Source organism: Protopterus annectens, chromosome 6.part0, assembly GCF_019279795.1.
Source record: "Protopterus annectens isolate FY-2018-M chromosome 6.part0, PAN1.0, whole genome shotgun sequence".
NCBI classification, from domain to species: Eukaryota; Metazoa; Chordata; order Ceratodontiformes; family Protopteridae; genus Protopterus; species Protopterus annectens.
In genome coordinates, this window is record NC_056737.1 from 1701878878 (window position 1) to 1701901741 (window position 22864).

Here is a 22864-nt window from a genome sequence, read left to right on the forward strand (position 1 = left end):
TCAAGGCTCCCGAGGGCACCCCAGCACTACCAGGTTATACCTCATACCATGCTTTTCGGCCCCAAAACTTGGACCGAACCACAAAAGGAGAGGGAGTATCAATATTCGTCAGATACCCACACCTCCAGGTTGGTGGCACAGCACGAAGCATCAGAGACTATCCATGTGGAACTAACAGTGGGTAAAACTGCTTTCCAGTTTATAGCCTGCTACAGACCACCCTCCCAAGCCCAGGAACCCCACTCGGCCTTCCTGAGAACACTAGAAAATATGAAGGTCTCTCCAAGCACCATTATATTGGGCGACTTCAACTACCCAAACATAGACTGGGAGCATTACTCTAGCTCCAGCACCGTAGCCCAAAGGTTCCTAGAATTTATCAACTCAAGTGCTATGGAACAACTTGTTACCACTCCCACAAGAGGGGAAAACATACTGGACCTGATCATCACCAACATGGGGACTCTGTGCTCCAGACTAGAAGTGTATCCCTCACTGGTAAGATCAGACCATAAACTAATCTCACTGGATATTCACATCCCGACCCCACCCCTTGCCCAGAAAACCACAGTGAAAAACTTCTCTAAAGCAAATTTCACACTCCTCAAAACCAAGGTGGAATCCTTCAAAGCCCCCGAGCCTGTGGAAAATATGGCCCAGACCGCAGAATCCTTTATAAACGCATTCTATGAACACCTTCAGGAATGCATGGATCATGCAATCCCAAATAAAACCAAGACCCAATCCTCCAAAGGCAGACGTCCTGTCTGGCGGACCACAGCTATAAACAAACTATACAATAGAAGGAGGAAGCTACTACATGATAGAGCAAAATCCCAAAAAGGGAAGGCATCTCTGATAAGTATTAGCAAAAAACTATGGACACTCATAAAATCGTCTAAGGCCAGCTTCAAGAGAAAAATTGCACAGGACACTAAGGATAATCACAAGGCTTTCTGTAGTTATGTTAGGAACCTGGGTGGGAATTCCCAGTTATGCTCAGAATTAATCCAAAATGATAAATACATCGAACCCACAGACATTGCCAACATCCTAGCTGACAGGTTCAGCGCAAACTCCCCCCCCCCTTCCCCACCAAAAGGGCAAATACCTATCCCAGCAGAGTGCTGCCCCCCTGACATCTGAGATGCTCAGGTAAGAGCCGCCCTCTCCAAAGCAAAAAACACAGCATTAATGGGACCAGACTGTGTCCCGGGCTGCGTCCTACATGGAACTCCAAGAAGAGCTAAACCCAAACTTAAAATTACTGTTCAAGCTCAGCCTTACTACAGGATATGTACCCATAGAGTGGCGTCCAGCAACAGTGGTCCCTCTCCACAAAGGTGGTGCCTCAACGGATCCTGGAAACTATCGCCCCATAAGCCTGACTAGCTTGGTCTGCAAAGCTATGGAAAGGATCATCATGAACCTCATAAAGATATTGGGGGACCTACAGACACTGGATCCTACCCAGTTCGGCTTTAAGGGCAGATCCTGCACCTGGTCGATTTCTTCGAAACAGTCACCAAGGCCATTGATGAGGGGAAGGTGGTCCACGCAGCCTACCTGGACCTCGCAAAAGCCTTCGATACAATACCCCACTCGGGCATTATAGATAAGCTCGCCAGCTTAAATATATAAACCCCTTTGTCACTAGATGGGTTGCAAACTGGCTCAAGGACAGAACCCACATGGTTAGAATTGCTGGAGCCATGTCAGACTCCAAACCAGTTACAAGTGGCGTCTCACAAGGCTCAGTCCTGGTACCTCTCTTGTTCGGTATATATTTCTCGGAGGTACAGGCCAACACGGAAGGACTGTGGCTGACCAAGTTCGCAGATGACTGCAAACTGGGCGCCATAATCGACTCTCCAGCCGACACAAGCATCCTCCAAAAGGGCCTCATAGGAACAGACAACTGGTGCCAGAGCCATGGCCTCAAGCTAAACGCCAAAAAGTCATCCCCTTTGGCAAAAACAAAGTGCTCACAAATTACCGCATAGGTGGTAATCCATTAAGTACAGAAGAAGTAATTAGGGACCTGGGGACCCAAGTTGATAGCAATCTCTCATTTGACAACCACGTGGCCAAAGTGGTTAGAAAAACATTTTATATAGCCCACCTAATCATGAAGGGATTCACATCTAGATCAGTGGAGGTCATCGTGCCTCTTTACTCATCGCTCATCAGGCCCATAATTGAGTACAATGCCCCTTTTGGGATGTACTGTACCAGACACCTGCAGCAACTGGAAAGACCCCAAAAGTACCTCACCAAGAGGATCAAAGGGCTCAAACAGATGCCATATGCTGCCCGGTTAAAGAAACTCCAGCTCTACTCAGTGACATACCGCCTGCTCAGAGGCGATCTGTGCCTGACGTATAAAGCCATGTCCAACCCGGAATTAATGAACATGCTGCACCTCAGAAAATCCAAATCCCATCGAGCTACGCGCTCGAGAGACTTGAACCTCAGCACTGAAATAAATAGGACATGCTGGAGGGACAGATTCATAACCCAGAGGCTCCCCTCACTCTGGAATAAAATCCCAGTCCAGGTTAGGCAGAGTCCCTCATTGACTCTCTTCAAGAGGAATCTTGATGAGTGGATGGGAGATGGTAGGTGTAACCCGGGTATCACTTCTGTGTCACTGTTAGACAGAGGCACAGTATACTAACCTCGAAAAAGGACATAGCAAAATTAATTTAAAATGGGTGGCGAAAGCCAAACACACTCTGGCTAGGCTTATAAATGCCCTAGGGCAGCTAGCCTAGTATGAACCTATGAACTTCGACAGTGAACATATGGTCCAGCTGCAACAACCTGAAATCCTCTTGTTACATAAGCAATTAGAAGAAAACCAAAAGCTCTGTATCCAAAGATTTGATTTTCCCCTCAGTGCAAGTGGTTCAAGTCATGAAGTTACATTCTTGCATGTCTTTGAAGAAGCAGCACTGAAGTTATTAATACTTTAACTTTTTTTGAAGAAGAGAAGGACAAAATAGAAGAGCTTATAAACAGAAGGTCAGGAAATGTCATGAGCCTAGAAAGAATATATAAACTACTTAACATTTGTTGTTTTTACAAGAGCACAAGGCTCTACAAAAGCCAAAATGTTTCAGTTACAAAGTTGAAGTATGAAGTCAAAGACTGGTGAATTGCATGATTCACTAATAAAAGGAAGAGCAATTTGTGATACAAAAAATGACCACTTAACAGGCAAGTTATTAAGAAAAATGGGCCTGACTTCATCATAGGCTGTGGATTTGTGCAAAGCAAATGAAATTATTAGCACACAATTAAAAACTAATTAAAGAAATTATGTGTAAAATAGAACAAGAGTCAAATACCAAAGCAAAATTGAGAAATAAGGAAAAAATGTACTACAAATGACTGGATAGGAAAACGGAGAATGCAGACCAGAGAAATTGCTGTATAACTGAAATTCAAGCCTTAGTAAGTGTAACTATAAACATACGAGTAAGACTCTTCCTGCTTTTAATACATCTTGCGTAATCAGTGCTAGAAATGGGTATATAGAAGCAAAATCTTGTGCCCAAAAGAATTTCTACACTGTTTAAAAGAACTATGAAAATGAGCTATGTGCATGGGTTACAGAAGTCGAAACTCAATGAAATCACTTGATGGCATGTTTAATAGACTCTAAGTTTATTCCATTTGCATACATTCTCAGTAATGAAAAAACAATGTAAAAAAGCATAAACAGATGCATCATTTCATAACTTGGCAGCCCTTAACTATAATACTGATAGTTACATTCTTACTTAAACCTGGAAATGTTATATATTGTAATCTTATTTGCCACACAAATTCAAGGTACAAAAGCTTTGCTTTCAGTTGCCTTTTTATTCTTAATTATTTTCTCCAAAACTAGGATGTAAACTTTTTTAAAATTTGTACATAAAAGTGAGTGCTTGGCCAGTGTAGTTTTGTATCACCCAATCTTATACTTCAGTAGTGTTCATACATTCTAGAACATAGGCTTCTCTCTTTTTTGCCTATTGAAATCCATCACAGGTGGCACAAGTGGAAGTAAAACCACTCTGTTACACCCACAGTAAGCATGTCTGCTTTTTAAGAAAGGGGTATACAATACTCAAGATATTACCCCAAAGGTGTCATTAATGAACTTGCATTGAATACACGTCACATTTTTGTGTCACATTAGTTTAATTGCTGACTTTACCCATCGTGGTTGCACTGCGGTGGTGGTGCTGCGGTAGCGTTATCGCCTCACAGTAAGACGTTGTCCTGTTCGATTCTCAGCTAGAGCGTCTTCTGTGTGAAGACAATCATAAATGGGCGTACCTTCATTGAAGGTTGCGCGTCAGGGCTGGCAACTCGGCACGTAAAAATCTTCTGCCAATCATTAGCGGACCGGAGTTCCACTGTGGTGACCCCTAACCGGGAAAAGCTGAAAGACACAACAACCCATCATGGTTGCCTCAATCTTTTCCTTCAGGCTCTGTCTCCTTTTACAGATAAAAGATGAAACAGTACCAAGTATATTAGTAAATTATCAGAACTTGAGAAGCACCATCCAGTTTTGAGTGATGACCTCTTTAACTGCTTGGTGTAATATTTGTATTCCAAAGCTGTGGCTCTGTTATTAAATCCACACTTACCATCATTTGATCTAGTAGTATCCAACCCTGTTGTTTTTAAAATAGTATGTTGTTGGCCTAAAATTTCTTCACTTATTTTAATAATTATAACAGTAGCCTTTTTATAGTAACATCTCCTTTTAATTTGTTACCCTTTAACAAAAAATGTCTGTCCTTAGAAATTAATCTGGGTAAGTCAATTAGCTGTCTTTATATTAAACTGCATTTCTGCTTAAATGGATGGCAGCAGTCAAAATATAGGTAAAACTTTTTTAAATGTCAACTTTCTAAAAACATTGGACTCGTACTGTTGCAGTTCTGTATCCTAAAAAACTGAAACATCCAAATAATTAATCCTATCACCAGAGAACTCATAAATACATTTTAAAACTTCTATAGTGGAATTTAAACACTGAGCAAATTCCCTCAGTTCATTTGCCGTATCCATCCACAGTATAAAGATGTCATTTAAATCCTCAAGTACAAATCCTGGTTATGGCTATATTCAGAGTTTAGTACATACTGCTTTCCCAGTGCTGTAAAACCAGGTTTGCCTAAATGGGGGTGCAAGCAGCCTCCACTGCTTTGAAATAAACAAAGTTGTTGTATAATACCATTTGTATAATTGTCTAATAGTATCAGTGTCTGTTATAGTTAAGTGACCATACTCAAATGTAATATCATTAAACCATTCCAGACCAATGCTGTGTGCGATGTCTCACACCAGTTGTCGCAAAGATTGAACTCTGAATATTTCTTTGATGCATGTCTGTACTGGTTACATAGATTATAAGTTTCCATCAATATATTTTGCTTAATGTTTCTGTCTTTGAATTGCTGCTGCCACAATTGGTCTAAGAGGAGGGATCTGTATAGATCTCTGCACTTTTGGAATGCCAAAAGTACAAGGAATAACTGGTTTTGGGACTTATATTCATAATCCTGTTTGGTGACCATTTTTTGAAATGCTAGGTCATCTAAAAACAAGTCATTTTTCTTTTAAGCCACTTGAATTTTGTTTCTAGAAATAGTTCTGTAAGACAAGTCATTCTGTAAAATATTCAACCTTTTGGCTACATGATCAAAGTAACACCAGACTTGCCCCACTGTAAGGCTTCATAGGCTTGTCTTGAGTAAGGACCAACAATGGCTGTTAATGATAATTTGACAAATTATAGTAAAAATGCCTTTTTCTTTCATTTAATTTTCTCAAATCTACTTTTATACATTTTTTTCAAACCACCGTAGTACAGGATGCAAAGGGGAGGTTAAAAGTGCTTTTTTAAACAACCGTCTTCTAGAGTAGGTGCCCTAGATTTGCTGCAATACATTGCATTTAAATTGTTATCTTCATGAATGGAAATTACACCTGGGGGCATACCAGGAATTTATCCACTTGTGGGGAGTACTTCAAACAGATAGTTAAAGAAATTCTGCTCCAGGATTCTTTGCAAACATACATGGAAGACAGACGCTTTCTCATTTCCATGAACAGGAATATTACTGTATGCTTTTACATCCTTTCCACTAATACCCAGGGTTTTTCCAAAGAACCAGAAGAGCTCTCCAAAGATAGTGGTGATGACTTCCTTTGGACCAAGGCAGAAGTGGTTCTCAGTTACCACAAGCTTCCTCACCGAATGGATGTACTCATACAAGTCAGAGGTTGTTTGATATACCCCAGATTGAAATCAGCTGACTGCTTGGATGATGCTCTTTTTTTATAACCTGCAGCAGGTACTAAATAAGACTAAAAAACTGCTAAAATAAAGTGTTGTATGTGTAAGTGTAAGAGATTTACTAGTTGATACCATTCTAAGAACTAGGACCCATTTAAGGCCTGGATGTTTCTGGTTCTTTATTATTTGCATGATAGGTTATCCTGTGACTTTTCTTACTCATTTGTCAAGGGTCATCTTAAGGACATTTTGCTTGTCTGCATTAGACCCTTCCCTTTCTACCTGCCTTGCATCAAACAGTTTTTGAAAGGGGTTTTCTTGATCTGTCCACCAAGGAAACAGGCGGCCCCTCCTTTGGATCTTAACTTTGTACTTGAAAAAAGCAATACTTATTCCATTTGAACAAGCTTATCAGACTGATTTTAGTTTTTTGACTGGAAAAACTGTTACTTATTTGCTCTGAGTTCTGTAAGATGAGTGTTTGAGTGACAAGCTCTTATGGTGAGTCAACCCATCCTCATTTTCCACATGGACAGGATTTCTTGAGAACTCTTTTATTGTTTTAACACCTTTATTATATTATGCCATACAGCATTCATCAGCAGGACTCTCATGCTGCCCCATAAATGAGATTGAAAGAAAATTCAGGAATGCGTTGAGCTGTAAATACTAGAAGAGGAAATTGCAGCAGTTACCTACTGCAGAAAGCCTCCATACAGTCCAAGTGGTATGATGAGACATAGGTGTTTGTTTACTCTAAATGTAAAGTCATTTACACCCTTCCATGAATACTTGAATTACCATAAAATTAATGTATTAATATAGGAAAGTAGATATAAATATAAGTATTGTATACTGAAAGGCATAATAATGTGGCAAGATTGTTGCATTGAGGACTGTGCAAACATAATATTGAATTAGCTGAGAAACATTGAAAATTTGAGCCATAAGTATTATAGAAAAATTATGAAGTTTTTATTACATGGGATCCTCCATCACCAACAGTTCAAAAATAGATGCGAGAAAACCTGATATAGTAGAGCATGAAAAGAAGACAAAAGTAACACTGATCATTGAAATTGCTACACCCAGTGATTATAGTATCTTATGTACAGAGACACAGTCATCAAATACCAGGATTTGCAGGCAGAAACTAGGGCAATGTGGAAAGATACCCAGATACTTCCAATAGTAGTAGGAGCAATGGGTTTTATAAAAAGTAATATACAGTTAAACTTAGATATGTTACCAGTGCATGTAACGCCATATGAATTACAGGAGTCAATACTGGGCACATTGCAGGTCCTGCAGAGAGCACTTCTGGCCCAATAAGGATTGAAACAATACTAATTTCATGAACTTGTACTTTGACTTAGGAATGAGGTTCATTCCGTCATGGTATTAGAAATCTGAAAGACTTGGAGAAATTAAAGAGAGAGTAGCTGCTTTTAGGAAGTAAAGGGAAGGCTGCTGGGAGATAGAGCCACTGCTGTTTTCTGACACTACAAAAATTGGGTAAGGCAAGGTAAAATAGTCCAGGGCACCATAACATTAGAAATGCAGAAGTGATGTAATTTTAATACATGTCTTAGTAAGCATGCTTGTTGATATTCTGGTGAAAGGTTAATCTAGCTTCTTAGCAGAGGGTTTGGGTCCCATCATTCAGTTCCATAGTCTTGTTCCTGTTAGCTAGCCTAGGTGCTGGAAGTGCTTGTTGGCTGAGGGGAAGAGTGTTAGTAGCCAGTGTCCCTTTGCTCCTTTTAGGGAGGGAGGTGGCTAGTTTTTGGAGTGTAAGTGCTATCTGTTGGAGGGCAGGGGCTGGCTTGTTCACAAGCCAAGGGGACGGGACTTGGCCAGCTACTTATTTGCACTGTACTTGAGCTAGGTATGTAAAAGCACAAACTTCCATACACCCATGCACTGATTTCACATTGAATCTTGTGGAACTGTCCTGTCCATGTGGCTAAATGTGAGGAATAGGGCAAACAAGGAAACAAAGCCAGATGCCCAAACCATACTGCTTACTCCTTTTATGAGTATTGCCCTCCCGTACCTGCTGATCAGTAGAGAGGACTACAAAAAAAAAACGTTTACTGGAAAGGAAGACCTCCCATGTTGGGCCAAAACAGTCAAGGTGTGACAGAGGCAGAAAGGTTTGATTGGGGAGTTTGGTAGGAACTGGATGGTCAGGATGTTGGAGATTAGAAAATGTTTACTTCACAAAGAAGAAATTCTGGTACAGGACTGATAATTTGAACACAGTGTTTGGTGGCACTCTGTGATTTCCATGTTTTGAACACTAGTTCCTACAGATGAAGAGGATGAAATTGAAGAAGCAGCTGCAGCCAGGCCCAGAAAGAAGCAGAAGACTATGCAGATTGGATTGACAAGGGTGAGTAGCTATTTATATATGATGGAAGCCAGAAAAACATTGGAAGTAAAATACTCTTGCTATTTTTTATGATTGTTTAAATATTCATAAATTGGCACTTGCTTTACAAGTGTGCCTTTTTGACAAACGTTAATCTGATGTTGTCAGTCTTCATCTATTCTTGACTGATGGGTTTCGGTTCTAACCCTCGGAACTGATGCGGCCGTTCTATAGCTCGCATCAGCCAAAAAAATTTCTCAGGCTGCAATTCTTCCCATAATCAGCCAAAAAAATTTCTCAGGCTGCAATTCTTCCCATAATTCCCCTCTCCAGATTACCCCAGATCTTGTTTGCCGTGCTTGCGAATCAGACATTTCAGCCAGACATCTGTTGTAGCTAAGTACTTTTAGACTTGTCATAGCTATTTCTAATTGATTTAGAGTTATTTTTATAACTCTTGCTTCATAGTTTCTCTTGTTAAGTGTTTGGTCTACCCTTGAGTGTGTGTGTTATCCTTCGTACCATTGGTATTTTCTTTTCCCCTACCATTGCTGATGGTTCCTTTCTATTTTTACCCTTGTGGTAACTTCTCTACCATTGTTAGTAGGCTTTCCTTCTGCACTTTCCTTACTGTGTGTGTGTATTTCTGTGAGAGTTAGTAGATATGGCAGAAAAGTTAAAATTATCAACTACAGGTTTCAATGTACTGGGTACGACAGAAAAATGCCAAAATCGGATAGTCATGGCAAATGTGTTTATTGCTTGGGTGTGCCTCACTTGAGTGTGGATTTACCATTTGTCAGGGTTTTAGTAATAGAACCCTGGCAGAGAGAATAAATTTGATCCTCAAAGGGCTCTGTAAGGCCCCTTTTGAGGAAGCCTTGTCCAAGACCCAACCAGTCTCTGTCCGTCTTTGGCTCTAACTCTTCTCTCTCAATGCTGTCATCCCCTTCGGCGCCGACCATTAAAAAGCACAACTATACCTCTGAAGGCTCCTCCTCCAAACCGAAATCCAAGGTTCCAAGACTGTCGGAACAATCAAAGTCTCCGGCACCGAAGAATTCTTCAGTACCTTCTACACCGGCTACGTCTACAGTTCAGAGCCCTAGTTCTACAGCTCCAATTATCTCTATGCCTCTGACTTCGGTACTGGCTGGTTCACCCATGGCACAACAGATGGTACTGAAACAAACCATAATTTCAGAACCCAGGTCTACTTATTCACCATCAGTAGATCCCTTCCTTGGACAATTGTCTAGTCCATTTGTAGAGAGACCTTAGTCTCCTTCAGCCTTTTCAATGCGCTCCACCAGACGTCTTTTGGAACTGGATGTTAGGTTGGTGGACAAGATTTTGGCAGCCCAGGGTCTTTCCTCTTCTTTTCAGACCACTTTCCCTTCCAGAGCAGGTGCTTTTTCTCCATCTGCACCCAATTACTCTCCTCCTCTAACCTCAGCTCAGGTTTTAGAACCTTTGGCTCCAACCATCCAGATTCCTATAATTTCAGTGCTGATTGCAGTTTTGTACTCAATGCTGAGTCCGGCTCTGACCCCCTCTGTGCCATCAGCACTGTCTGGTCCCCAGAACCATGTCTTTGCCATAAAGTACGAAGGGTTCATGTCAGTTCTGAGAATTTCTATGGAGCCGTCCATATCCCTTACAGCTGCAGTGGCAGTGGACCCTTCCTCTGTTCCAGTCTGTCAGGTGGGGCTCTTGGGGTGGGGTATGATCCCAGTTCCAAGTTTGTTGTTCTCTGTTCCAAGCTTCCATCCCTCCTCAGGGGGGTCATGCCTTTCAGGCTATGGAAAGGGCTTTGGCCACTGCTTCTTCTCATGTGGCTTCTGGGTTATTGGAGTCTCCCCTTGAGGCCCCAGGTTCCCCATTTCAGCCACCAACCTTTACCCTCAGACAGCATGCATCACAGTCACAAGACTTGTCTTCTAAAGGTACTCCCTCTTCAGAGGCCTCCTCAGATGTTCTCACTAAAGAGCCTCCTCGGAAGGGATTGTGTACGAGGAAGCAGCTCAATTCTCTGAAGAATCAGTCACAGAGGACACGGATTTCGATGAGGGGGAGGATTCACCACGATCACCCCCAGAAGACATCTGCTTTGGAGACCTTCTGGAGATTCTGAAGCAGAGGGGTAATTGGAAGTCCAAAGACTTATCCCCGGAGGAATCTGTGTACTTGCAGGCCTTGGGTGCATGCCCATTTGTGACCCCACCTGCTGATGATTTCATTAAGCTAATTGCTCAGCAGGCTTGGAAGGCTCCTGATTCTGTGGAACCAGTCCCCCGGAGACCTGACAAGATTCTTACTGCTCCAGAGGACCAACCTCACTGGTCCAAAGGCTTGGTAGTAGATGCCATGGTGGTTGCAGCAGCCACTAGAAAAGAACTAGCCGAGGAAAATTCTACTGTCCCACCCTGCACCGAGAGTCCAGGGAGATGGACAGATTTGCGAAGCAGGTGTATGCATCATCAACGGTCTCTCTCAGGTCCTTGAACTTTTCCACATTTCAGTAGACTCCAAAGGGATCTGATCAAGAAGCTGTCTGATACTCTGGTGGGAGCTGTGGCTGAGGGGCATCCAGGAAAAGGTAGCCTTCTAACTAGCTATCCTGGAGTCTATCTCAAACTCGTCCATGAGGCTCATTGCACATGCAGTCGAAGGGGTAGCCAGGTCAGCAGCTTCAGGCGTTACAATTTGGAGACATATTTGGATGTGCCTGTGTGAGTTTGTGGAACTGTTCAAGTCTTCCTTTGTCAATGAACCCTTTATGGGTCCACTTTGTTTGGTCCCAAAGTTAAGAAAACTCTGTCCTGGTGTGAGAAGGATGGAAAGACTTTGTCTGCTGTGAGCATACATTTTTCCAGTCCTCAATGATCCTATTCCAGGAATCAAAAGAATGCTCAAATGTGGTTCAAGAAATCCCAGAAGCCTTTCCAAGACACACATGGCTCGGACTCCCCTTGGGGCAGAGGGGGGAGTTGTAGTGAAAGATGCCGTCCCAGAGGCAGGAGTGGTCTGCAGAATCAAGGTTCCAGAGAGTCATTCTCCTGTCAACCCTATCAGCGCTCCTTAAGGATGGCCCCGATTACTTACCTCTGGAAGCAGTTGGGGGAAGATTTTCCTTGCACCCAAAAGCCTGGAGACACATAACCACCGATGCTTGGGTGCTAAGGATAATTACCGAGGTTATCTAATTCCCTTCACTCTTTATCCAAGAACTCTTTCAGGACTCCCTGATGTTTCACCCAGTCAGAGAGTTCAAGCAGCAATAGAAATATAGAAGCTCCTAGAAAAAGAGGTGTCCAAGAAGTCCCACCAGACTAGTTAGGATCCAAGCAAAATTCTGGATGGTCATGCTACAGTCTATTCTCCTTTTCTTAGAGAAAGATAATTGGATGTGCTGTATCAACTTTCAAGACGCATATTACCAAATAAAAGTGGACAAATGCTCGAGAAAGTTTCTCCGCTTCCGAATAGGAGCCAGTCATTTCCAGTTCAGGGTGCTGCCCTTTGACCTCACCACAGCCCCCAGGGTATTCACCAAATGCATTTCAGCTGTCACAACTCACTTGAGGATGCACAAATTCTGAGTGTTTCCTTATCTAGACGACTGGCTCCTCTCCGCTCCCTCCAGGCATCTACTGCAACAAGCCATGGACTTCATACTTGACCTGCCCCACCAATTGGGCATAACAGTCAGTGCTGCGAAATCCCAGTTAAACCCCACCAAGGAAGTGGAATTCATTGGTGCTCGTCTCAGTGCTTCTTTCATTGCATCATTTCCTCTTCACAGGTTGCAGAATATACAGATGCAACTTCACCCACTGCTGCGCTCAAACAAGATAACTGGTCAACTGATTCTACAAGCACTGGGCTCCATGACAGCTGCTGTCACCTTAGTTCCATTAGCAAGATTTCACATGAGACCTCTACATTGGATACTAGCAAACCAGTGGTCTATACTAACTCACCTCATGGACAACTTAATTTTCATTTCCAGTCATTGCAAGAAAGATCTAATTTGGTGGATGAATTTAAAGGAGATTTTTCGAGGTTGTCCCTTTGTCTTCCCTCAGCCCAAGGCCTTAGTGACCATGGATGCTTCCCAGATGGGCTGGTGGGGCATTATCTAGAGAAGACAGTTCAAGGCACTTGGTCCCCCTCCGAGGCCAACCTGCATATCAGTGTACTGCAGCTAAGGGCAGTGCTTCTGGCATTGCAAGCATTTCATTCTTCCTTACCTATAGGGATGATAACTGTTCAATCAGACAATATGTCAGTGGTCTGTTCCATCAACAAACAGTCGGAAACCAAGTCCTATCCATTGTGTCAAGAAGACCTTCGAGTGTGGCAATGGGCCATATCATTCAATGGCTTTCTGATAGCACATCCCAGGGACTGCCAGCATAATTGCGGACAAATTGAGCAGATGTATCCTCGTTCCTCACAAGTGGTCTCTGGGCCCCAGAGTAACGCAAGATATTTTTTTTTGTTGGGGCCAGCCTAGCTCTGACCTGTTTGCCTCACCCCTGAACAATAAGTGCAGAAGCTACTTCACCGTAATTCCCCCTCAGGGGGAGTCCTCCAGAGACGCTCATTTTCACAATTGGCTCCTGGGTCTTCTCTACGCCTTTCCCCCTTCCTTCTAATCCCATTGTTTCTCAAGAAAGCATCTTGGTTGAGAAGCAAAGTGATCCTCATAGCTCCTTGTTAGCCTTGACAGATATGGTTTCCCTTCCTTTGGCCTCATCTACTTTGCCGCCCATGGATTCTGGACCCATATGTTTTTCGTGTTTCACTGTTGCAGTCATCACACTTGGGTTATCTGCCTGCAGATAGCCCTCAGTTGGCCCGATTACCAGAGACTTAGTATTTCTGTGTTGGATGCTGTCGCTCCAGGACTGACGTCCGGTCATCAGGGGTATAAAAACAGGCAGCTGACACCATTACATAAGTCTTTCTTGCCGAGAAGACCAAAGCAGAAGCAGTTCGCAAATGCCGGTCGGCTGCTACCTGAATTTTCATTTACGAATTGAATAATCCTGAAGTCTTCTAAAGCTAAGTACCCCATTGGGGATCCTTCTTTCTTGCTCTAAATGATGTTAGAAAAAGTTAATTGTCTTGCCTGTGGGGAAAGCAAATACCTCACAGAGATTTTCATTCTTACTGCGTTATCTGTTTAGGCCCAGACTATGACGTCCCTCGCTGTTGTTTTTGTGCCTTGTTTAACGCCCGAACGATTCGTCATCGGGCTCTCTTTGTCACTAAATTCTTTCGCTCTCGGTCTCTGTATTCTGAAATGGCTTCAGTAAGCCATCCGACTACTGATATTCTGAAAAAATGTAAGGATAAAGACAGAGAGAGACCGCATAGGTCCAAAGCTGCAGACGATGCTTCTGTTAAGCTAGTTGCCAGTCTGCCGGTACTCAGTGAGGTGCCTTTGCAGCCCCTGATGCCCGCTTCAGTGGATTCGCAGGCCTCTACTGAGACCCATTCAGAGTCCGGTATGCCACAAGACTCTTCTTTGACTATGGAACCTGCAGATGTCTCTACCTTGGATGGGTCCATAGTCGCTGTGCAAGCACCGGCTTCTGTGGCAGTTCTTTGCTCAGCCGATGTTCGACTCAAACTGACAACTTCTTTTTAACCAAAACTACTGAGATGTTCGTGTTACACTGCTGCAGTCATTACACTTAGGTTATCCTGCCGTCAGGCGGTCCCACAGTCGGCCCGAATTCCAAAGTCTTGGTCCGGCGTCGGTTGCTGTCGCTTCTTCCCTGACGTCAGTGCGCCAGGGGTATACAAGATGCATCCGACGCCATTTTCTTCAATCTTTCTTGCCGCGCGGTGCCAGAAGCAGAAGCAGTTCACAAGTGCCAGTTGGCCAACTCCTGAGATTTTCGAAGTCGAATTTCAGATCCGAAGTCTTCAATAACGCTAAGTACCCCGTTGGGGAAACGTTTTTCTTGCCTCAGACCGATGTCAGAAAAAGTTAATTGTATTTCTTGTGGGAAGCAAATACCTCATAAGGACTTCAACTCTTACTGTATTCCATGCCTAGGCCCTGATCACGACGTCGCTAGTTGTTGGTTTTGTGTTAGATTTAACAAAATTTTGCTTTGCACTACTTTGGCCGAAGGTTCAATTATACGATGCCGCTGGATCAGCTGACGACCTCAATACCAAAAAAAACGCAAAGACAAGGATAGACAGGCATCCGAGGTCCAAAACCGACGACGAAACCTCTTCTAGGCCAGTCGCCAGTTCTCAGTGAGGTGCTTTCGCAGCCCCTGACACCCGCTGCCTCAGAGCCACAGGCCACTTCTGACTCCCACATGGAGACATCTAGGCCTCTGGAAACTCAGGGTATTGGGCCTACAGAAACTAATCCCTCAGATGAGTCCAGAGTCGCTGAGCAGGCATCGGCTTCTGAGGGTGTTTTCAGACCTTCACAACTCACCATTAAAACAGCCAAGACAAAGGTACCATTGAAGACAAAGAAACAAGTACAGCATTCTTCTGGACAGTCCTCCATGCCTAAGAAACAAATGCTTAAAATGGCCGAAGACCTCATCTCTTTAATCAGGGGTTCCCATCCCCCCCCCCCTGAGAAAAAGCCTAGGCATGATGCAGACTATGACTCCTCTGATCAGGTTTCCATTTCCTCTGATTCCTCTTCAGACCAGGGATACTCTGTACCTCCCTATGAGGACTCTGATGCTGAAGAATCTATCCCAACAGCCTCTCCTCCTGAGGATTATTCGTTTGGGGAAACTTTACATACCATGAGGGAGCATTTCCATTGGAAGCCAGGATTACTCAGAATCCAAGAAAAGGCTAAGGGATTTCCTCTTATTGCCTCAACACAGGCCCCTGGCTATTCCGCGTGTGCTAGATATTTTGCATGATGTGTTCTCTGAATCCAGTTTATCTCCTGACTCTTTGCCCCCTGCTCCAGCCAAGCCAGATAGGTATTATAGAGTCCCCGATTCTCACAAGTTTCTTTACAAAAACCCTCCTGCTGATCCAGAAACTATTTCCCAGTGTCCAAAAGGGGTTAAGGTTTCCATTGCAAAAGATCCAGTACCCTCTGACAGAGATTCCAGAGCTTTGGATAGATCGGGGAAGAAAGTATACACTTCTGCAACTTTAGCAGTAAGAGCTTTAAATTGCCAGTTTCACATGCTTAAGTACCAACAATATTTAATGGCTCAGTTAAAACAGAACATGCTTGCAAGCACAGAAGCTCTTGATTGTAAAGAAATGCAGGATTTATTGCATGCAGTTGAACAGGTGGGAAAACATACTCTGCAATGTGGTTTTGATTCTTTAGAGGCCTCTTGTAGAGCCGCAGTTGCAGGTTCTGTAATTCGAAGGCATGCTTGGTTAAAAGAACAAAGTTTACCAGATCATGTTAAGGCAAAATTATTGGATGCTCCTTTACAGCATGATACTTTGTTTGGTGTTAAGGCAGACGAGGTGTTAAAGAAAATGGAGGATAAAGCTAAATCTATGCAAACAGTCAAGGATTTCTTACAGGTACAGCCACCTCGGTTTAGCAGAAATTGGCTAACAAAGCATTGGTCCTTTCCAGTGTCAGACAGGCCACAGAGAGGCAGATACAGATGCCCAAGAGGCAGATCTCAACCCCAAGGCTCAAACAGACAACGACAGTGGGGCACCTCAACCCCAAAAGGTGGTGAGGACAAGTCTCAACCTTACAGGAAACAGTCACAATGACTTTCCCCTTCGTATGCCAAGCATGTCCCTTTTGGAAGCCCCCTTATGGGGTAAACTAGCACTTTTTTCTCAAAACTGGCAAACAATCACCCAAGACAAATGGGTCCTGAATATTGTGTCTCAAGGTTACAGATTCCACTTTCATACTTTACCAAGGCTAAAAGGAATGCCAGACCTGCCACAAAATCAATGGGCAGAGGCACAGAAACAAATTTCAGCCCTCATGGACATGAGACTATTCAAAAAGTACCACGACAGGAACAAGGACAAGGATTTTACTCAAGACTCTTCCTGGTCCCCAGAAGGGGCAAGGCCTGGAAGCCCATACTAGACCTTTCAATTCCGAATACTTACCTGGATATTCCGAAATTCAAAATGTTGACATTACAGCAGCTTCTACCCATGCTGGGCAAGAAGGCTTGGCTTGTTACTCTGGACCTCAAAGAGGCATACCTGCATGTCCCTTCAGACAAAATTGCAGAAGATACCTCAGATTCAAAGCTGGTACAATGCACTACCAATTCTCTGCACTGCCCTTTGGCTTATCTACTGCGCCCAGGGTCTTCACAAAGCCTGGCACCAGTAATTGCATTTTGCAGACAGAAAGGAATTCAAATATATCCATATCTGGACGACTGCCTCATTCAAGCAGAGACAAAGGACATTCTTCTACAGCATCTGGCGTTTGTAAAAAGGTTGCTAATTTCTCTAGGGCACACAGTAAATGAAAAGAAGTCAAAACTAGTGCCCTTGCAACAGATTATATTCCTGGGTGCCAGCTTAAATACAACGGCCCAGATGGCTTACCTCACGCCAGACAAACAAGTTCAACTAACTCAATATTTTCAATTGCTGGCAAGGAAGTCCCATCTCCCTGCAAGAAAAATTCTGCAGGTCCTGGGATTCATGGCATCCTGCATACTACTAATAGCATATGCCAGACTGCATAGGAGGAAATTACAGTGGTACCTGAAAAGTGTTTGGACTCGGCACTCTCACAGTTTAGAAGCAGTAATACCAATGATTCCCTGCCTACAACAGGAGTTTCGATGGTGGGCACAGGCATGTCACCTAAACAAGGGTCAGCCTTTCACCTAACCCACAGCCAGGCAAACTCTAACAGATGCTTCGGATTACGCCTGGGGAGCACACATGGCAGGAAAATACATTCAGGCAAGTGGACCACAGACCAGATGCATCTTCACATCAATCAAAGAGAGATGTTGGCTGTTCACAATGCCCTAACAGCCTTCAAGGACCTTCTACATCCAGGACAATTACTATTAAAGACAGACCACACCAGAGTAATGTGGTAGATAAACAAGCAAGGGGGCACGAATTCATATCCCTTATACAGGCAAGCCATGACCTTGTGGAACACAGCTCTAACGTATCCAGTTCACCTACAAGCACAATTCCTGCCAGGAAAGAAAAAAATACTCTGGCAGACGATCTAAGCAGAAATATCATGGACCCTCACGAATGGAAATTGAACCCACATATCTTCAGCATGGTAACGCAAAAGTGGGGATGCCCAGACATAGATCTTTTTGCATCCCCACTGAATTGCCAACTACAGAAATTCTGCACAAGGACTTATCACAATCAAGCATGGAAAATGGATGCTCTTCTGTTCAGCTGGAGAAACCTAAAAGTTTATGCCTTCCCACCACTGCCTCTCATTTCAAAGGTACTCCTAAAAGCTAGACAAGAAAAAACACAGATGATCCTGATTGCTCCAGACTGGCCACGCCTGCACTGGTACCCTATCTTAAGGAATTTGGCTCAAGGCCCACCATGGATTTTGCCTCAAATTCCACACCTTGTGACTCAACAAAACAATCGGATCCTGCACGGTCAGCTCAAAACCCTAAACCTGGCTGCATGGTAGATACATTAGTCAAACAGACAACACCTCTCTCTAAAGTTGTTATGGATGTCATTCTGGAGGCCAGGAGGCCTAGCACCAGGAAAGCTTACTCAGAAAAATGGAAGAAATTCTGCGCCTGGAACCAGGCTCAAAGCCTTGACCCTCTTGTTCCAAACATTCCTCAGACTTTACAATACTTAACTGAGATGCTGGACAGAGGCCTATCCTTCTCATCAATTAAGATTCACTTTGGAATTCGGGCCGACTGCAGGGACCGCCTGATGGCAGGATAACCCAAGTGTAATGACTGCAGCAGTATGAACACTCGAACATTTACATTTATGGTAGGTACAAAACTGTACTTTTCTTAGGCCCAGAGTACGCACTACTCCTAGAAAACCGACGACCAAAGCGCATGCACCTGCTCTCATGCCACAAAAACAAATGCTTAGAATGGCCGAAGACCTTATCACGCTGATTAGGGGAAGTCGGCCTTCCCCTGCTAAGAGACAGAGTTCAGTCCCATTCAGCTTCTACAGACCAGGAGTCCGAGTTTTCTGATTATGAAGACATGCCCTTATCTGCTTATGAGGATTCAGATTCAGATGCAGAGGAATCCATTTCCTCTGCTTCCCCTGCAGGGTATTTTTCTTTTGGTGAAACCTTACATACCTTAAGAGAGCATTTCCACTGGAAATGCCAATTCTATCCTCAGTCCAAAAAGAGACTTGGAGAATTTCTGGAGTTGTCTCTGCATAGGCCTTTAGCAGTACCCCCTGTCCTGGATGTTGTGAATGATGTTTTTATGGAATCCAGTCTTACTCCCAACACTTTACCTCCTGCCCCTAGGAAACCAGACAGGTACTACAGAGTACCTGACAGTCACAGATTTCTTTTCAAGACTCCTACTGCTGACTCAGAGATGATTTCCCCGGGGCCTAAAGGTATCAAGGCTACTACAGCCAAGAATCCCACTCCTTTGGACAGGGATTCTAGAACTTTGGCCAGATTTGGTAAGAAGGTATATAGCTCTGCAACTCTTGCTATTAGGGCATTGAATTGTCTGTTTCACATGCTGAAGTACCAGCAACATACTGTGGAACTTATTAAACAAAAAGTGGCAACCTTTTCAGACTGTGCAGAAAATATAGAATTGCAGGAGCTTATGCACTCTGCAAGCCAAGTCAGCAATCATACTTTGCAGTGTGGCTTTGACACTCTCTAGAAGCATCCTGCCGGGCAGCAGTCACTGGCTCTCTACTGAGAAGACATGCTTTGCTGAAGGAGCAGACCTTGCCAGACCATGTCAAATCAAAGTCACTAGACGCTCCTTTGAAAAAGGACTGTTTGGCACCAAAGCAGAAGAGGTTCTTGAAAAGATGGAAGAAAAAGCTAAGTCTATGCAGACTCTTAAAAGAATTCTTACAAGTGCAACCCCCTAGATTCAGTAGCATTGCCCATCCAAACACTGGTCCTTTCCAGCCCCCTCCAGGCCTTCTCAAACCAGACCCAGGGGAAACAGACCACCAGACTACAGTCTCAGGGTATGCAGAGATCTAAGCAATGGAGTGTTCCCATCCCTAAAGCAAGGAGTGGTAAGCCACCTCCTTACGGAAAAAGCTCACAATGACTTCTTTACTCCATTTCCCAGCCCTGCCCAATTGCTTGTGCCCCTAGGAGGAAAACTTGCCCTTCATGCAAAAAAATGGATGCTCATCACTCAGGACCGGTGGGTCCTCAACAGTGTATCCCAGGGGTACAGATTTTATTTCCATTCACTGCCAACCCCAAGCAGGTTTCCAGATCTTCCTCTAAAACCAATGGACAGAGGCTCAAAACCAAGTACCTTCCCTGCTCAATATCAGAGCTATTCAGCCGGTTCCAGTAGAACAGAGGGGTCAAGGATTCTACTCCAGGCTCTTCCTGGTACCCAGGAAAGGGGGCAGTTGGCGTCCAATCCTGGATCTTTCAATTCTCAACATCTTCCTGGTGGTACCAAAATTCAAAATGATTACTCTGCAACAGCTTCTTCCTATGCTAGCCAAGGATGCCTGGAGTGCTAAACCACCCCCTTACGGAAAGAATTCCCAATGACTTTTCAACTCCACTCCCCACCTCTGCCCAACTGCTTGTGCCCCTAGGAGGAAAACTTGCCCTTCATGTAGAAAACTGGATTTCCATCACCAAAGACCGATGGGTCCTCAACATTGTATCCCAGGGGTACAGATTATACTTCCACTCACTGCCAGCCCCAAAAGGGTTCTCAGACCTTCCTACAAACCAGTGGGCAGAGGCACAAAACCAAGTTCAATCCCTGCTCTCTATAAGGGCAATTCAACCTGTTCCTGCGGAACAGATAGGCCAAGGATTCTATTCTAGACTTTTCCTGATACCCAGAAAAGAGGGCACTTGGCGCCCAATCCTAGATCTTTTGATTCTCAATACCATCCTGGTGGTACCAAAATTCAGAATGCTCACTCTGCAGCAGCTTCTACCTATGCTAGCCAAAGATGTCTGGTTAGTCACCCTAGACTTAAAAGAAGCCAGTCTGCACATCCCCATAAGGGAGTCATGTAGGAAGTATCTACGTTTCAGGGCAGGATCTATACAGTATCATTTCTCTGCACTTCCTTTTGGCTTATCTAGTGTTCCCAGAGTATTCACAAACTGCCTGGCTCCAGCCATTGCATACTGCAGGCAGAGAAATATCCAAATTTACCCATACTTGGACGACTGCCTGATTCAGGCGGACAGTCAGGAATTGCTGCTGCAGCACCTGACATTTGTGAAAAACCTTCTCACTTCCTTGGGGTACACCATCAACGAAAAGAAATCAAAACTGGTACCCAGTCAAAAGATTGTATTTCTGGGAGCAAGCTTGGACACAACTTCCCAGATGGCATTCCTCACTTCAGAAAAACAAGTCTGTCTAACAGACTACTTCAAACAAATGGCCACTAGACCCAACTATCCGCAAGAAAAATACTGCAAGCCCTAGGGTTCATGGCCTCATGTATACTGCTAATTCCATATGCAAGACTGCATATGAGGAAACTTTAGTGGTATTTAAAGTCTTTGGTGCCAACATTCTCAGGACCTGGAAACAGTCATTCCTATTATACCTTGTCTAAGGACAGAGTTCCTTTGGTGGGCAGAAGCATGCAACCACAACAAGGGACTGCCATTTACTCAATGCCACACCGCCCAGACCCTAACCACAGATGTATCAGACCATGCCTGGGGGGCACACATGGATGGCAAATGTATTCAGGGCCACTAGAGCCCAAGTCAGATTCATCTGCACATCAACCAAAAAGAGATGGTAGCTGTACAGAATGCCTTGACAGCTTTCAGATCCCTTCTCTTTCCAGGAAAACTGCTAATATAAACAGACAACACCACAGTTATGTGGTACATCAACAAGCAGGGGGGAACCCACTCCTACCCACTCTGCAGGTTAGCCATAGCCCTGTGGAACACTGCTTTTGGACATTCAAGTCCATCTGTAAGCTCAGTTGCTGCCAGGCAAACAAAACTCATTTGCAGACGACTTGAGCAGAAATTTCATAGACCCACACGAGTGGCAATTGGAGCCCAGCACCTTCAACCTTCTGATTCAGAAATGAGGGACCCCAGAGGTGGATCTCTTTGCCTCCCCCCTACAACCACCAGCTCAGCAATTTCTGCACCAGGAATCCTCACAGCAGGGCCTGGAAAGTGGATGCCCTATCCTTTTAGTGGGTAAATCTCTCGATCTATGCCTTTCCCCCTCTGCCTCTTCTCTCAAGAGTATTACTCAAAATAAAACAAGACCGACCAAGGACAATTCTAATTGCCCCGGACTGGCAACGCCAGCACTGGTACCATCTCCTGCGCAGCCTGACACCGGTGCCACCTTGGCACCTACACCAGAGCCCAACCCTGCTCTCTCAGCAGGAGGGACAGATTTTGCATCCACAACTGCAAACCCTAAATATTGCAGCCTGGCTTATTCCTTGAATTCTCTCCCAGCAACCCTAAGCAAGCAGGTGCTGGACGTCTTTCTTGAAGCCAGAAGACCTAGTTCAAGAAAACCCTATGCTAAGTGGAAAAGGTTCTGCTCATGGATTCAGTCTAAAGGAAGAGGATACAACACTGCCCTCCCTGCCTCTAATCCTGGATTATTTAGCAGATTTACTCCACCAAGGCCTGTCCTTCTCCTCCATTATGATACATGCCTCAGCCATTTCTGCCCATAACACTGAGCCATCCCTCTTCTCACAGCCTCTTGTCAAGCAGTTCTTGAGAGGGACAAACAACTTAAGACCACCAAGGAGAGCACCCACCCCTGCTTGGGACCTTAACTTTGTACTGGAAAAGCTCACGCTTCACCCCTTTGACCCTGCTGCGTCAGCAAAGTTAAAATTCCTCTCTTGGAAAACAGCCTTGCTTCTAGCCATCACTTCAGCTAGAAGAATGTCTGAGCTACCAGCACTGATGGCTGTGGAACCCTTCATTATTTTCCATGCTGACAGGGTTTCCCTCAGGACTAACCCTTTCTTTATGCCTAAAGTGGTGTCCATTGTGG

At 44.2% G+C, this 22864-nt stretch overlaps 1 protein-coding gene across 1 annotated transcript in view; it reads left to right on the plus strand.

Moving 5' to 3' along the window:
• The window catches only part of WDR12 (WD repeat domain 12), a gene marked incomplete in the record, with an annotated part of 668024 nt that overhangs the window by 502990 nt on the left and 142170 nt on the right, over positions 1-22864 (plus strand). The window contains 1 exon segment of the mRNA XM_044075093.1: positions 8608-8696. Coding sequence (XP_043931028.1) covers positions 8608-8696 — 89 coding nt within the window.